The sequence below is a fragment of the Trichosurus vulpecula genome, chromosome 4 (assembly GCF_011100635.1).
Source record: "Trichosurus vulpecula isolate mTriVul1 chromosome 4, mTriVul1.pri, whole genome shotgun sequence".
Classification (NCBI taxonomy): Eukaryota; Metazoa; Chordata; class Mammalia; order Diprotodontia; family Phalangeridae; genus Trichosurus; species Trichosurus vulpecula.
In genome coordinates, this window is record NC_050576.1 from 258930165 (window position 1) to 258947958 (window position 17794).

The 17794-nt window shown below is 45.8% G+C and overlaps 1 protein-coding gene across 1 annotated transcript; it reads left to right on the forward strand.

The window, feature by feature from the left end:
• Positions 1 to 1359: 1359 nt before the first annotated feature.
• On the forward strand, positions 1360 to 5054 carry LOC118847075 (E3 ubiquitin-protein ligase SIAH2-like). The gene is made up of 2 exons (XM_036755693.1): positions 1360 to 1911; positions 4513 to 5054. The coding sequence occupies exons 1-2, from the start codon at positions 1360 to 1362 to the stop codon at positions 5020 to 5022; spliced, it is 1062 nt and encodes a 353-aa protein (XP_036611588.1). The 3' UTR covers positions 5023 to 5054.
• The last annotated feature ends 12740 nt before the right edge of the window (positions 5055 to 17794 follow it).

Below are 17794 nucleotides of genomic sequence, written 5' to 3' on the forward strand. Positions count from 1 at the left end.
AAATGATTGATATGTATCAATGACTTGATTTATTGCTTTGATTGTCTATTCTGAAAAGCATCAGAAAATCTTAAGGCAGATCAAAGTTTCAGAAGTGTGTTGTACTTTTCTCTTTTTGAAGAGCTGGTTGTTAAATATTTAGCAGCTCCACCCTGAATGCAAGCCTTCTTTCCCCATGGGTCCCTGAACTCTCTCCAGTAGCACTCAAAAAGCATTGGTTAACATTAAACAGAAGTAGCCTTTACCAGGTTGATTGACCAGCTAGCTGGTTTAAGAAGTGGAGGGCGGGGCTGCTGTTGCAGCTCCTTTCTCTGGCCCAATCCTAGCAAAAGTGCCATTGCTCAGAAAACTGGCCAAATTGCAAAGAGCATAGCCTGTCTACACTGGATGGGCACATGCACCAGGGTCAGGGAGCTTCATGACCTTGTTACTTACACATGCCCTGTCCTGCTTGCCAGTTGCAGGCTTATCTCCTCCATGGCCTCCAACAAACATTCCACAGGGCAGCCCAGCCTTCTTTCTGAGTGCTGTCAAGGAAAACTTCCATTCCCCTTGACAGAGGACGTAAGATTCGGGTTCCAGCACCCGCCTTCCTTGCCCCCATGGAGCACACAAGGCAGTCAATCGATATGGATGATTAGGCACAGATTATATGCCCAGGCTTATGCCAAGCGATGGGGATCCCCCCTCCCCAAAAAAATCTATTGGCAGAGCATACAGTGGTCTTTCTGGTTTCTGCCCAGAGTGTTCGCGCGCCGCTGAAAACAAAATCAGTCATCTTGGAAGACTGAATCCCAGGGGGGCCAGCCTTGGGCTGGGCTGTGTCGGGGCGTTCGCTCCCTCCCTCTCGAGCTTAGAAGCAGCTAAAACCCGGAGACGCGAAATCCCCACTCTGGCATTCGACGGCTCGCGGCCTCTAAGCAGGAAAGCCGCTCAATGCCCAGGGCAGCTTCCCGGGGCAGCCAGGAAACTTGGCCAGAACGGCAACCAGTGCCCCTCCCTCCCTCATCAAGGCGGCGAACGCCTCAGTCCACGCCCCGCCTCGAAGCTGGGCGGAGTCAAGCTCTGTGGGCAACCTGCCCTTGCCAGTCCCCTCAGCGAAACGGCTGGGCGGGATTACATACGTGTCCCTGGCGTCACTCGCCCTGGTCTCTTGCCTCATATCATGTTCCCTGAAGTGGGTGGACTTCAGGCACGGCTTTGGCTCCTGGTTAGGCTGGAACGGTGCAGGCAGGTGGTACTGATCGTGGCCGGGGTGAGTAGGCTGGTCGCTGGCCGGCTGGAGGGAGGAGAATGCATGCACAAGGCTCCATGGGCCGGTCGGAGGCAGCTGCATTGGGAGACACAGGGAACCCCGAGATGTGGCAGAATGCCATACTATGCCTTGCAGCACATAACTCCAGTGATGTGCTGTGGTTGTTTCCAGAGACGCTTCCTCAGAGGCACAGGTTTCCATTCCCCCCCAATCTTGCTACCGCAGGGCAGGGGGCGACGCCATCCCAGCAGGGAGCGAGTGGGTTGATTTCTCTGTCGGATCGATCCGCGCCCACACTTTCAGGGTCGTTTTGCAACGCAAGGAGCGGCCTGTCCCAAGCTGCTTCCCTGACCTCCGCCACCACCTCGGCTGCCGGACCTGGCTCACCCAAAGCTTACCCAGACCCAGTGATCTCGGGCACTCTCGGTGGCTGGCGGCTCTCTCCTAAGCACCGCGAGCTGATTTCTCTCTTCGAATGCCCAGTCTGTTTTAAATATGTCCTGCCCCCGATCCTGCAGTGCCAGGCCGGGCACTTGGTCTGTAACCCATGCCGCCAGAAGCTGAGCCGCTGCCCGACGTGCCGGGGATCCCTGACCCCTAGCATCAGGAACCTGGCCATGGAAAAAGTGGCCTCTGCTGTGCTGTTTCCCTGCAAGGTAAGTAAACCCCAGGTGCAACTTGGAAACTCTTACTACCTTTCTGCTGCTGCGTGTCTTGGGGCCGGTGCTTGCTCCAGATGACCCTTAAGGAAAGGCAGGCGAATGACGACCGTCACCTGGGGTGGGGGCACATGAGATAGAGCTCTGCAATTGGAGTCTGGAAGCCCTGGGTTCAAATGTCACCAATAGCTGTGACCCTCTGCAAATCGATTAATCTCACTGAACCTGTTTCCTCTTTCTCTCTCCACCCTCCCACCCTGCTTCTGTTCCCTCCTGGGTTATTTTGGGGAATTCACATGGTGATACATACACTCTTGTTGGCACTGTGGAGGCTGCTACTAAAATTTTGAATTGAGATGTTCAAAATTGCTTGGAAGGGAAGATAGTTCCTGGTGCCATGGTTTGACAGGAGTTGGTTAATTCTCCTTCCTTGATCTGGGAAAAGGTGTTACGCATCTTAGGGGAAGTGCTCTGTAAGTTTTCAAGTAGTTATATATAATAAACAGGGCCCTAGAGAGTTTTTTTGGGTATAAATATAATATTTTTAGAATTACTTCTGAATTAACACATTAGGCTTTATTACTTTGCCAGTTATTCCATCATAGTGATGAGGTTAACCAAAATGATGAGATTTGGGAACCATGTGTTTTTAGGGGTGCTTGAGAGTCCCAAATACACACGACTCGCGGAGTCCTGCCGAATGAATTCGACTCAAGCTTATCAGCCAAAGGAAAAGTTTATTAAAGATTCACAGTCTGTTTTAGGGAGACTCTTGGGGAGCCTGAGTATTTGAGGCTAATTCCAGCGGACCAGATTAAATCTCAGTTGAGCTAGATTGAATCTGAGCCTCTTCATGGAGACAAGATGAGACTTACATACGGAAAGATTGTGGGAGTGATGTAGGGGTGGTTCAAGTGGTCTGGGGTCACCAGAGGAGAGGTTTAGGGAGGGTCTTGAGTCTAAGGAGGATCTTGATGGGACTGTGGTGACTATAGGTCAGACTCCAGGAAAGATATTTAGGGTGAGAAATAGCTCGAGGCCACTTGCAGATAACAGACAATGGGGGGCTAGGCTAGTTTAAGGGTCTAGCCCTAAGGGAAGGCTTATGGCCTCAGGGGAAGCCCAGATCAATTGGAAAGATTCAAAGAGAGTTCAAGGGGGTTCCCAGAGACTGTATCCCATTAATAGTGATAAGAAAAGACACCACACTCTTTCAGCTTATGGTAAAGGGCTTTCTCTAAATTATCACCTTTGAGTCTACAAGGGCCCTAAGTAGGTACTACAGATGGTGTTACTCCCATTTTACAGAATAGGAAACTCAGCTCAGAAAGGTTAGTGACAATGAACCCTTACTTAGAATTTATGTAAACACTCCAATACTTTTGAATGTCCGGAGTAGAGAGACTAGGCATCTTCATGGGCCATTTCATAGCTGGGATTAATGGTGATATTCTTATATGGGGTTAGATTTTGGTAATCTGTGGCTGCAAATTCATTTTTGTAGCATTCACCAGTAATTTAAGACTTTCAGGAGCAGGAAGTACTGGTATCATTTGGTCACAGTTTGGGATAACGAAGATCTCTTTTTCCCTCCCTCACATAAATAGTAAGGAGCAAAGTTTGGATTTGAAATCAGGCCTGTGCTAGATGCTGGGAATACTAGTAAAAAGAATGAGACAGTCCCTGTTTGCAAGTTGCCTAGGGTACTAGGAGGTTTACTGGCCTGCTCATAACCACCCAGCCCCAGTCTGTGTGGGTAAGACTTGAACCCAGGTCCTCCTCACTCTAGGGTTGGCCCTCCTTGTTCTATATCCTGTGGTACTGGAGAAATCAAGGAGAACCCTGCCCTCAGCCTTAACTAAAAATCCAGTCTGCATAAGAAAAACAAGCCTTAGTTCCTGCATTTGGCGTTCAGTAAGTGTCTCTGGGCCCCATGACTGTTCGAAGGAATATAAGCTAATTAACTAGAGAAAAAGCCTGATGCTAACAATCTTCCTTTGTTTCACTGAGTGGGCTCAGAGATGTCTCTATCTTGTGTCAACAGACCAAGTTAGAGCATCCCTTGGTCTGTCTATGGCCGTTAAGGATGAAAGCCTCAGCCCTAGACATTATCTTGAATTAGATGACTTTTGCCTTATCTTGAGCATATACCATGTTGTGGGAAATTGTGGCAAGTTGGGCACAGAGATCCTGGGTTGTAATTTAAGTTGACACTTTGTCAGCTATCTGATATGTTGTATTTATAATCTAATCAGGAGGTTCCTCTAATTTTATCATGGTCATAAAAAGTGAAATAACACAGGCTTGCTGAGTCTGCAAAATAACATGAAAACTTCAAGACATAATTAACCACTGTATCCTGCTTTTTTCCTGTATAAATACTATTTCTTCAGCCCAACTCCTGGCCATTTTGATTTGGGCTGGTAATTGCCCCTAAACGGACGCCGCCGCCTAACTTCTCCATTTAAAACTTATACTCTGTGGCGTGTCTAGCTCGCTGTCAGTATAACAATCCCACTCCCAACTTCCACATAGAAATGCCAAAGGAGATATCTGGAGAATGCTGAATGACTCAAGGATATGTGTCTCTCTTTCTAGGATGCCACGGCTGAACATGAAAACCCTCTATGCTCCTGTCCTTGCCCTGGTAGCTCTTGTGAATGGCAGGGCTGCCTGGAAGAACTGATGTCCCACCTCAATCATGCTCACAAGGACATTGTTACCATTTCAGGGAAAAATATCACCTTCTTTGCTGACAACTTTAATGTGCCAACCCACAACATTTGGGTGGTGATGCAGTCCTGCTTAGGCCATGACTTCATGGTGGTGCTGGAGAGACGAGACAAGTTCCAGGACCATCCACAGTTCTTTGCCACTGTGCTGTTCATTGGAACCAAGGAGCAAGCAGAGAACTTTGCTTATCGACTGGAACTCAATGGCAATGGGCAGAAGCTGATTTGGGAAGCCACAACCCTTTCCATCCACTATGGGGTGGCAGCTGCTATCTTAAACAACAAATGTCTTAGTTTTGATATGTCTAGAGCACAGGTCTTTGCCCAGGACAGAAAGCTGAGAATCAAGGTGACCATTTTAAAATGTTGGAAATGAGATTTTTATAGCATTAGGAAGCTGTAGTGTTGTCAGGGCATTGTACTTTTACACTTTAATAAAATGTTGTTTTTCAAGTTGCACTTAATTGTCTTCGAGTGTCAGTTAGAAGCTAAGATGAACTGTTTTATATCATTGCTTCCTAACTGCCCAGCTCCTGCCCTCCTTGTTCTGTCCCTTCCCCCAATTTACACCCTCTTGTGAGTCAGCCCAAACCCAAACACTTAACTGAAAGAAACCGGGGCACATGGGACTGACCTGTTCACAGTTTGAAGGAAACTTTTAGAGCCTAAGGACTAATTACCACAAGAAAGAATAAAGGGAACTTGGATTAATTTAATTCTCAAACACCTTTTTAACAAGTCTTGGTTCTCCTCTGCCTCTGCTTATCCCTCCATTTATCTCCTCTTTCCTCTTACCTCCTTCCCTTGCTCTTTTTCCTCCAGTCTCCTCTTTCCCTCTCTTTCTTCTCTTCCTTTTTCTCCTATTCTCTTTTCCTCTCCTATCCTCTCTCTTTTCTCCTCCCCTCCTCTCCAACAAATGTTTGCAGGAACTGCTGTGCTAGATTTTTCCACCCCCTCAGTTTAGATACTTGGTTTCTCACTGTTGAGGGTTTCTCCTTTCCTGGGGGCTCCTTTCTTCTGAGGTTGGAGAGCACTGGATTGGGAGGCAGAGGAAGCAAGTCCAAGACCTACTTCTTGCTATCTCAGTGACTTTGAGCAAGTGACTTCTTCACCTTTCTGAGTCTCAGTTTCCTGCTCTGTAAAATGGGACATTGGATTACATGTGCTTTAGGGTCCCTTTCAGCCTCTGGGCAATGGGGCTGTGTGATCCCTACAGGAGCATCTGTTAACAGGACTTTTACTGAGCAGGTCTCTAACCTGAGAATGCTCAAAGTGGGCTTAGAGACAGGAGTGCCAGTAACCAAGTAGTTTAATCAATCAATTGTGAGCATCCTGTGTCCTATTTTTATTATCGGGGGATCCTACGGTTACTAACTTGTCTTCCCATGGTTACTAACTTGTCTTACACAAAAACTTAACTAGAAAGCTGAAGTTTAGATTTCATGAGAGGCCTTACTATCTTACTTATTCCCATTTATGTGCCCTTATATCAACCAACCAAGTATTAAGCACCTACTGTGTACTAGGTCCTGTGCTAGATGTTGGGAATGATGGGGGTGCTTGGGTGCTAATTCTAACATCACATTTCTCCTTAGCCTCTGCTTTGGTACCTGTTCCTGGATCTCAGTTCCAAAACCACATCCAGCTCTAAAATCACATCTCCGCCTAGCTTCAGAACATTGGCCCTAGCAGTTTCTCTCTAGCAAAGCAGGGCAGCATGCCCTAGCAAAACACTTATCTCTCCCCCTGATACTGCGGCCAGCTGCACCTGTAGAATTTATTAGTTTGGACTCCCTGTGTATGTGCTAATTGGCTGTGCACTGGGCCATAATAATATCCACTACTCATTTGCCTATCATGTGCATGCTAGACCCAGACATATGTATACTCCCTTACACTCATGTTGTCTAACAAGACATTTGATGGAAACAGCCTGGATATTACCAGTCAGCCCTGATCGTTAGTTGACTTAGTGATATTTCAAGGCAAAACCCCTACCTCTAGGTTACCCCCCCACCCTATTTCCTAGGAACTCTGGGTAAGATACCTGTGCAGTGGATACAAAAAGTGCAAGTTCCTTTAAGAACTGACCACCCCTTAACCACTCCCAAATCCCAGCCCAAAACGCCTAATTGGCATGTTTCACCCCAAAATCTATAAAAACTTCCCGCAGGGTGAGAAGCGGGTTTTGGGGATTATTGGACTTCCCCAAATTGTGAGAACATGTGGCTTTGGGGATCACTGGACTTCCTAGGCAGGGCCAAAGTCCTGAGGAAGAAACCCGTGATAACCCCTAAGAAGGCTGTGCAGACCACAGGACTTCCAGGGGAAGGCCAAGTGGTAGCACCCCGTCTTAATCTGCGGTGATCACAGAGCTTCCTAGGGTCAGACCCTAGGAGGACCCAAGTGATGGCCCCTTCGAAAGGCAGTAAAATGACAAGGCTCCCGAGACAGGGCCAGAAGACCCAAGTGATATCCCCTTAAGAAGGCTGTGCAGACCACAAGGTTTCCCAAGGGAATCCAGAATGGTAGCCCTCTTAACAAACACCGCAGTGGGGATCACAGAACACCCCAAGGCTAGATCCAGGAGCAAGCCTGGGACAAGCTGCTGCTGCCCATTGCTTCCCTTGACCTTAGAGAGATCCATGTGATATACCCCCTTCTTACCCAAAGAACTCAGGACCAGGGTGGGCAGAGGAAGGCATCTATTATACTTCTCACAAGAGTGGGTGTAGTGCTCACAGGAACACTCACACTGATACAGCTGCAGGAGCAGGGTAACCATTCCCTCTACTCCTGCTAGAGTTATGGTTAGTTTACAATCTTTGTTTTTTTTCATAGTTTTCCTAGGTTATACAGTTTATACAGGTAGGATAATAAGGATACAGAAGCAAAAGTGAAGTTAATTAGATTTTCCTTGTCTTAATTTAGGATTAAACAATATTCTTTTTCTTCCCCTACCTTCCCTTTTTAACATATGCAAATCAGTAGGCCTGGACTCTTGACCAAGGCCAGACCCTAGGCCAGCTTGAACTGGTTCAACCTGGTTCCTCTGACTGCCTTCTCAAAAAGCAGGCTTATAAGCCTCTAACCCTCACCTGACTGACCTTGAGGCCTGATTTATGCTAAAGCTAGGGTGGAGGAGGAGGGGGAAGTATACCTTCAGTTCTGTGGAAACAAAAACTCCTCCTCCCATTTCTTACACCTGTAAGGTTGCTGGCTAAGAACTCTTGCCTGCTGTAAAGCATAATAAGTCTTTGCCACCTTGACTGGAAGAATACTTGAGATCGTGAATTCATTCCAGATGGCCCTGATCTTCTCCAGTACTCAGGTTCTTGAGGGGTACTCCCCCTCGATGACCCCATTTGGGAACTCCAGTCTTGGGGTTCCTGGACCTCATCTCCCTCACCCCTCAACAGGAATACAAGTAAAAAGAATGAAACATTTCCTACTTGTAGTGAGCTCTGCAAGTTGCCTGGGGGCACTAGGAGGTTTACTGGCTTGCTTAAGACCACCTAGCCCCAGTCTGTCTGGGTAAAATTTGAACCCAGGTCCTCCTCACTCTAGGGTAAGCCCTCCTTTTTCTATGCCGCACTCCCAATTTTCACATTGAAATTCCAAAGTAGAAATTTGGAGAATGCTGAATGGCTTATGTGTATGTGTCTTTCTTTTTGTAGTACGCCATCATGGGATGTTCCCTTACTGTTCACCATATGGAAAAGCAGGAATATGAAGACATACATGGATACTCTCTATATTCCTGGCAGAACTGGCTACAGGCTCTGATACCTATTCTCATTCAGGCTGAACAGTGCATCACCTTAATTCAAGGGGATGATATCATCTTCCTTGCTAGAGACATTAACTTGCGGGGGAGGGGGGTGGTGCTGATTTTTGAATGCTACTGCTGTCCTTCATGCTGGTGATGGAGAAAGAGAAGTATGAATGCTACCAACAGTTCTTTGCCGTTGCGCTGTTCATTGGGACCAAGGAGCAAACAAAGAACTTCACTTTTGGACCAGAACTGAATGGCAATGCGCAGAGACTGATTTGGGAAGCCACAACCATTTCCATCCAGGATATGTTGGCTGACCCCTTCCTGCATAGCAACTGCCTTGTTTTTGATACAACTATAACACATGCCTTTATATATCAAGGAGAGCAAGCCCTAGGAGATATTACCACAAGAAATAATGAAAGGAACTTGGAATAATTTAATTCTCAAACACCTCTGTGACAAGTCTTTGGTTCTCTTCTGCCTCTTATCCTTCCCTCTCTCCTCCTCCTTTATTCTCCTCTCCTGAGATCACTTTCAAGCAGGAAGGGACCTTGGAAATCCTATCATCTAAACCCTGTGTTTTACAGCTGAATCCTAGAGTTGGTCAAGGTCACTTCTTTCATAGAAGGTACCTTTTTTGGGGGGGGGGGGGGCACGGATGAGGCAGCAATCACCAAAGTTTCTAGTTTCTACCCACTTACAGTAGAAAGATCAGTCCACCAGAGGGATTGAGGAACTAAGGTGTTATTTTCTGACCCTCAAACCTGTTGCTGAAAATCTTTTGAAGAAACTTCTTCTTTAGAGTGAATATGCTAAATAGGACTATACAGGAGTGATCAGATGACCAGGCAAATTACAATGCTTCCGGGTCAGAAGTCAATCAACATGAATTTACTAAACACTTGTTTTGTTTTGTTTGAGGGGGGAAGGCAGGGCAATTGTGCTTAAGTGGCTTGCCCAAGGTCACACAGCTAGTAAATGTGTCAAGTGTCTGAGGTTGCATTTGAACTCAGATGCTCCTGACTCCAGGGCTGGTGCTCTACTCACTGTACCACCTAGTTGGCCTCCTTACTAAACATTTGGACAAAGCCCTAGGAAACAAAAGAAAGCCTCAAACAGTACTGCCCCTCTAGGAACTTACTGTGTGTGTGGGTGGAAAACCTGTCTCCCCCACCCCCTTCCAGGTGCATAAAAGTGAATAAAAGATACAAAGGAGATAGAAAGATAAGCTTTGCAGACAGAGTTCCGGCTACTAGCGTCTAGCAGCTGGGAGGACTAGACTCCTGCAGAAGGTGGGCATTGAGCTCCAAAACACTCATGATGGAAAAGGCTATGCACATCCAGAAGAATAATTATGGAGTCTGAATGCAGACTGAGGCAAACTTTTTGCTCTCTTTTTTTCCCTTCTTTTTTGGTTTCGTTTCTCCTTCCTCATGCTTCATCCCATTGGTTATAATTCTTCTTTACAACTGGACTATTATGTAAATAAGTTCAATGTGAAGGTACATGTAGAACCTACATTGGATTACATGCCCTCTTGGGGGGAGGGGAGAGGAGAGGGAAGAAAATTTGGAACCCCAAAACTTGTGGAACTGAGTGTTGTAAACTAAAAATAAAAAATAAATTAATTAAAAACAAAAAGAAAGTGGGCATTGAGGTAAGGCACGCAAGAAGCCAGGAGTGGAAAAGTGAGGATGATGAGGGTTTGGGGTGAGAGGTGCTCGACACCCCAAAGTACAGAAACACCGGGTCCTGCCGAAAGAATTCGACTCAAGCCTTCTCAGCCAAGGGAAAAGAAAGTTTATTAAGAGTTAGCCACATAGGCCTGCCCCCAGAGATCCCATCCCTTGTGACGCCTATAAGGAAAGCGGGCCAGACCAACCTGAGCTAGATTGGATCTGACCACCTTCATGGAGGCAAGACGGAGATTATATACACAAAGGTTGTGGGAGGGATTGAGGGGTGGTCTGGGGTGGCCAGAGGAGGGGTCTAGGGAAGGACTTAAGGAGGAGTCTAAGGAGGAGCCTGAAAGGACTGGGATGAGGTCAGACTCCCGGGTGGGGGAAATAGCTGAAGGCTATATGGAAATGACAACCCATAAAGGGCTGGGGTAGCAGAGCTAGGGTATAGATATTTTGATCAGGTTTAAGGATGGGAAATAGGATTAAGGGCGGGAGGTCGTTGGGAAGACAAGATTAAGGGTAGGAAACAGCTGGACAATAGAGGACTGGGCAAGGTAGGCATTTGGGCTTAATGGTTATAGCCTCAGGCCAAGGCCAGGTAGAGTGGGAAGATTCAAGGAGAGTTCAAGGGTTCAAGGGGTTCCCAGAGACTGTGCCCTCATCAAGGAGGGAGACCATCTCAGGCAAGAGGGCCAACCAGTTAAGCCATGGAGGTGGGAAATGGAGTGCCCTGTGCTAGGGACGTGCAATATGCTTTCCCAGGTATAGGAGCTAAGAAGTAACTCTAAGCTTTTGATTTCTGCTTAGGTGAGGCATTTCTAATTCTTACAGAAGGGAGTCACAGCCAAACTCTTCGTCTAAGATGTGAATTGCAAAACAATTCATAGTATTTTGTGGATATGGGGGAAAATCAAATGAGGGTGGTACAAAGTGTGAGGAGACTGATGTGATGCTGGGAAAGTCAGTTAAATACTGTGGCAGTGGCTGTTTTGAAATACTTGAAAAAGTTCAAATATTAATGGATAATTGATTACCAGTTGAGTGGATGCTTTTCCATTCTGAGTGACAGCGAGGTTTCCCATGGGGTGGAAGGAGTTTAAATTATCATAGTCTCTCAGGTAGCAATAACTGGCTTACCCACCATCCTTTGTTATAATGACAATCTCTCAAGGGGCTTAGCTAACACAGGTCTAGAGCCCTGAGCCCACCCTTGATAGAGTTATAGGTGCAGAAGGTGTGGGAGATTGCCCTCCAGCTGTACTGACCACAGTACACTGATTTTTAACAAACTCTCTGACATGACTGCTTCCTTGATTTGAAGGCTCAAAGATGGTACAGCAGATTTGGCATCTAAAGAGGACCTGGATCCAGTTCCCAACTTAGTTCCTTCTTACCTGTGTGTCCTTGAGCAAATTACTCTGGGTCTCAGGTTCATGTTGGACTAGAAAATCTGAAATAATAGCTCTATGATTGCGGTTTCTGGTTAGTAGAGTTAATTGAAATTTGAAAGTCTGGAGATTTGCCTAGCCTTGCCAACTGGTTCCACAAAAACATGAAGCTGGACAAAACCGTGGTATTAGTTCAGAGGGAACAATGTTAGATATTCAAAATGGTTTCCCTGGGCGGCCAAAATTCAGAGTATAAAGGCTTAAAAGGCAAGAAATGAGATGAAATTTTACCCAGCTGGAAACTCTTTTCTCTTCCCCCTTTCCTCCTCTCTTCTCTCCTCCCCATTCCTCTCCTCTCCTCTCTCCTCTTCCTCTCTCTCCCCCTCTCTTCCTATCAACCCATTTCTTTCCCTCTCTCCTCTGTCAAAAGGGAGAGAGAGTCAACTCCCTTGAACTCCACAAGCAGTTAGGTTTTTGATTGGCATTGGGTGCTGTTCCCCAGCAATCAGAGGTCCAAGGGCAAGCCTTGAATAAAGTGCTATTTGTAACTACTTGGTCACAGTTCCTTGTGATCTGGAACCAAAGGAAACATTTGTTGTTTTAGAGTTAGTGGGCAGGATAACTAATCTCAGCAGGAAAAAAAAATTCTAGGTACAACCAGCATTAAAACCTCCCAGAACCTGCAGGCAGTAGTTCATCTATGGCCAGTAGAGATTAGTCTAGGTGTCCCTAGACTTGATTTTGGTACAGTTCAAAGAACACTGGATTGGCAGTCCTGAATATCTGGGTTCACATCCCAATTCAGCTGCTCACTCCCTGTACAACCTTCAGTAAGTCACTTTTTCTCATGGTCTCAGTTTTATCATCTGCAAAATACAGGTCTAGTACTAGATGATATCTAAGGTCCTTTCCAGCCCTAAATCTGGTGCTCTCCCAGTACTACAAATAAGAATCCAAGCCAATCCAACAAGCTTCTATTAAGCATCTACTAGGTCCCAGGCACTAGGGATCCCAATGATGAGGGCACAGTCTCTGGGAACCCCTTGAACCCTTGAACTCTCCTTGAATCTTGCCACTCGACCTGGCCTTGGCCTGAGGCTATAACCATTAAGCCCAAATGCCTACCTTGCCCAGTCCTCTATTGTCCAGCTGTTTCCCACCCTTAATCCTGTTTCCCATCCTTAATCCTTATCAAAATATCTATACCCTAGCTCCACTACCCCAGCCCTTGATGGGTTGTCATTGCCATATAGCCTTCAGCTATTTCCCCCACCCTGGAGTCTGACCTCGTCCTTAAGTCCCTCCCTAGACCCCTCTTCTGGTCACCCCAGACCACCCCTCAATCCCTCCCACAACCTTTGTGTATATAATCTCCATTTTGCCTCCATGAGGTTGGTCAGAACCAATCTAGCTCAGATAGGTCTGGCCCTTTTTCCTTACAGGCGTCGCAAGGGGTGGGATCTCTCGGGGCAGGCTTATTTGGCTAACTCTTAATAAACTTTATCCCTTCCCTTGGCTGAGAAGGCTTGAGTCGAATTCTTTCAGCAGGACCCGGCGTGTCGGTACTTTGGGGTGTCGAGCACCTCTCACCCCAAACCCTCATCACCAAGACTAAAAGTAAAGTGATTCCTGACCTTCCTGACCTGAGCTTCCAGTCTTTCTTTGCCTCATGTTCTTTTTTTTTATTATTACATTTTCTTCTTAAAATATTAATGTTCTTTTTTTTTCTCCCTTCCACTTCCCCCTCAAACCTACATCCTCCTCCCCCCAGCCAAAAGAGCCTTTTCTGGAACTGTGGCTAATCATCGTGTTCATCAAGTCTGTCTTTCTGAGCTGTTTGTTTTACATTAGCAGAGTTCCATTCATTCGAGTAGTTTATATGCTAATGATACAGATCACATGCACACGTTCAATTCAGGCATCTTCACATCCAACTCTTTGTAACCCAGTTTGGGGTTTTCTTGGCAGAGATACTGGAGTGGTTTGCAATTTCCTTATCTAGTTCACTTTACAGTTGAGGAAACTGAGTCAAACAGGGTTAACTGACTTGCCTAGGGTCACAGAACAAGTAAAAATTTCAGACCAGATTTGAACTCATGAAGAAGAGTCTTCCTGACTCAGGTTTGGATTGTGCCATCTAGATGCTCTATATGTACATATATAGGAATGTACAAAACATACAGGCTAACCTTCAGGGGTGCAGCAGAAAGGTCTCCTGGAGAAGGTGAGATTTGAGCTGAGTCTGAATTAAGCCAGGGATTGCCAAGAGAAAAAGGTGAGGAGGGAGTCATATTAGGCTTGGGAGACAGCCCCAGTGCAAGAGGATGGAGGCTGGAGTGAGGATCAGCTGGAGGGCCAGTTCGACTGAACTACAGAATGTAGAGGTGTATGGAGGGGAATGATGTGTAATGAGGCTGGAAATGGGAGGGAGAAGCTCCTTAGAAATCACTATACAAATAAAAATCTAGTCATTCAAACACTCCCAGCTGTGTGACCTTGGGAAAGTCACTTCCCTTCTGCTGCCTCAGTTTCCTTTTCTGTAAAATGGAGATAATAGAAGCTCCTACTTCCCAGGGTTGTTGTGAGGATAAAATGAGATGATAATTGTCAAGTGCTGAGCACAGTGCCTGGCACACAGTAGGTGCTGTATAAATCTTAACTGTCATTATTATATACAACAGAAATATGTGCTTATAAATACAGTAAGAGCTCATTGCACTGTAAAATGCCTGGGTAATTAGAATTGGTCAGATCTATTTGCCTAGTTAATAATAGTGTCTTTTCTCACTCTCCCACCCCCCCACACACACACCAGCTGTCATAATGGGGTTCCACCTTTAAGACTGGTGTGAGAATAAATCTAAGACATTTCCACCCACATGTATCTCTTTGAGGAGATCAGAATGTACTTCTTGGAAAAACCTTGTATGGGAGGGAGTGGCTGGAAATCCACTGGCAAAATTCCACCAGCTTAGTTCTCATTGTCCTCACTGCCCTTCCCTCCCCACCTCCCCAACACCAACTCCCTTCACGACTGGGCAGGCATAGTACCCATGACTCCCTACTAATGAAGAATGTGTCAAGTGATCTCTAAGTCAGGAATCATTCATTTATGGGATAAAGGGCTGTACTTCTGTCCCAGGAGCTGGCCTTGAGCCAAAGATGGGAGAGAATTCCATTTTTATTCACCATATGTAGGCTTGCTTCTGTTATGCTTAGCACAGGGGTGCCTAACACATAGTAAATACTTAATAAATGTTTGTTGCCCTGCCTTATACTTTGAGACTTGAACAGTATTTAAACTGAATGCATAGGACTCCTATTTTTAGATTGGGAGGAGGAGGAGGAAATTGTTGGTTTTCCTATCTTAACTCTGGCCCCTGCTCTAAAAAGGAGGATGGGGGGAGGGGAAGTTGTGAGCCAGAAAGTGAGAGGACAGGTCTCTGTCAGGACCCATACATCAACTTTAAGAAAAATAGCTTCTCCTTTTAACTCTCCATCCATTTTTCTCATATCTAACTCCTCTTTGTCTCATATTTTATTAATCCTTCAAAAAAGAATAGTAAACACCATCCCTAGTCTGAATGCTTCCTTATTGCTTTGATCTTAACTGCCTTCCTTCTCTGGCCTTGTCAGTCTCCTCTGGACTAGTTGGAGGCTCTCTCCCCTCCTCTTCTTGTAGCTATCCCTACCCACATACCTGCCCTGGTGGTTGCCTGTCCAGCTTCTCACTCCACTGCCCTTCTTTACTCAGCCTAGTCTTACTCCTTCCTCCCCCGTCCCTTGTCTCATGCCCCAGGGTGGCACTTGGGCCTGGCCTGCCGTTTTGCCATTGCCACTGAACACTTGGACCCTAGGTGCTTGAGAGTTCTGCCCAGACATCCCATGGACCTCCTAAGAGCTTGCTATCTTAGGAATTCCTGCGTGGATTCTGGGGTGTTTATTTTGTTCAGTTTTTACTGGCTAGACTGCCTAATATAATTAGAGCACTTGGGGAATTCAGATCAGGCAACACATGTTCTTTCAGTATCACAGACCCCATGCTAGGTACTGTGGACATAATGATGAAAATCGTTAAGCCTCTGCCCTCAAGCAACCTATGTTCTAGGAGAGGACAGGAGGGAGGGAGAGAGAGAGAGAGAGAGAGAGAGAGAGAGAGAGAGAGAGAGAGAGAGAGAGAGAGAGAGAGAGAGATGGATACAGAGAGAGAGAGAGAGAGAGAGAGAGAGAGAGTGTGTGTGTGTACGTGTGTACACAGGCATATACAGAATGAGAGTTGGACACAATATAAAGTAACTGGAGGGGCCTGAATGACCCCTACTGGCATGATTCTACAAGGCAAGTCAGTCCACTATCTGAATGATCTGGGGAGACAAGGGTATTATGGAACAAAATGAAAGTACCACAGAGACAATTTTGTTCTAGCCATAGGCTTTGACTGACAGCTTAAAATATGCTAGCCACATATGGACTTTCAATCTCATGGGTTTAGACATTCCCTCCAAGGAAAAACCCATCTACACCTGCTTAAACTCTAGAATGCTTGTCTATGTTCTCCTATGCATTTGACACATCAACTCTCAGGCTTGCACAAGAAAAGACTCTGGGTTTGGTGTTAATAAGTGACATGTTTTAAAAAATAAATTACCGAGTAGTTTGGAGGTTTGAGGCAGGGGAAGGAGAAAGGAAAAGCACCACAACCTTCTTAGATCATCAATTAACAAACAACTCCTTTCCATGATTTTTCCTGGTTGGTTGGGAATAAACAGCCTATATAAAAAAACTTTCCAATGAATGTGGAGTGATTATGTCAGCCAAAGAACCTGGCAGACAATGTCCTACATCCTTTTGAACCATTTGGTTGTTTTTTTTTTCTTTTTTTTTTTTTCTTTTTAGTTTACAACACTTGGGACTACATAACTGTGAGTTCCAGATTTTCTTCCCTCCCCACCCCTCTCCCTCCCCAAGATGGCATGGAATCCCATATAACTTCATGTATAAATTCGCATTGAATTAATTTACACACCAGTCAAGTTGTGGAGAAGAATTATGACCAATGGAATGAATCATGAGAAAGAAGAAACAGAAACAAAAAAAAACACCAACCCAAAAACAAAAACAAAAGAGAGAAAAAAGGGAGGGGGGGAGGCGAGCATGAAGTGTGCCTCAATCTGCATTCTTACTTCATAGTTCTTTCTCTGGATGTAGATAGTATTCTCCATCGTGACTGTTTTATTTTTTAAAACTATTTGAAGGTTACAGTGAGAAAGACCCCCTACACACACACACACACACACACACACACACACACACACACACACACACACACACTCCCTCTCTCTCCTCCCTTCCCTGCTCTCCCATTCCCACATTCCCCTTCTCTCCATCTCTCTCTTCCTCTCCCTCTTCTCTCTCTCTCTCTCTCTCTCTCTCTCTCTCTCTCTCTCTCTCTCTCTCTCTCTCTCTCCCTCTCGGGATAAAGTCTGAATATCTTGATGTGATTACAAGGTTGACTCACTGGGGGACAGATCTACCATGGCCTTTGTTTCTCTTACCCAGGTTTTTTAAAGAACAGGCCTGGAAAATGAATGTAGGAGTCACAAAATGTTTTCTAGAGGAGGGAGTGGTTTCTGGAAAGTTCTTCTGAAGATTGTAATCAATTTTGTGATCAGGAGAAACAGGAATTGGTGGGGGAGGGAAGGTGTATATTGTGTAAGCCATCCCACTCTGCCTGAGGACTTGAACTCCTTGAGGATGAGACATGTCTCTGTTTCCTGCAGTTATTCCTCCAAAGCCCTTCCTCTCTTCCAAACTCCCCTATTGCAGTCAAGGGCACCCTCATCCTCTCACTCACCCATGTTCCCAGCCTCAGTGGCATCCTCAGCTCCTTACTCCGACTCAACTCCACTTATCCAATCTTTGTCCATTCCTACTTTCACAACATCTATCTCTGAGATGTTCCTTTCTCTCTATTCCTACAACCACTGCCCTGCTTCAGGTCGTCATCACCTTTCACCCGGACTATTGCAATAGTCTGCACTAGTCTCTCTGCTTTGAGTCTCTTCCCACTCGTTTGTCCTCTACTCAGCTGCCAAAGTGGTTTTCTTAAAGCATAGGTGTGTCTATATGACCCCAAATTCCACAGACTCTGTACTATCTCCAGGATCAAATACCAAGTTCATGGATCCCTGATCTGGTCCAACTCCCTCATTTTATAGATAAAGAGGTGGAGACCCCCTCCAAAAGGGGTGTTTTAGCATGTAGGAATGAAAGGAGCATGGATAGAAAGCAAGCCATAAT

Excerpts from the sequence above, each read along its gene's own strand:
- LOC118847075 (XM_036755693.1), top strand. The coding sequence starts at position 1,360 with ATGTGGCAGAATGCCATACTATGCCTTGCAGCACATAACTCCAGTGAT. Across the intron at positions 1,912-4,512 it reads CTGTGCTGTTTCCCTGCAAG|GATGCCACGGCTGAACATGA; the intron begins GTAAGTAAACCC and ends CTCTCTTTCTAG.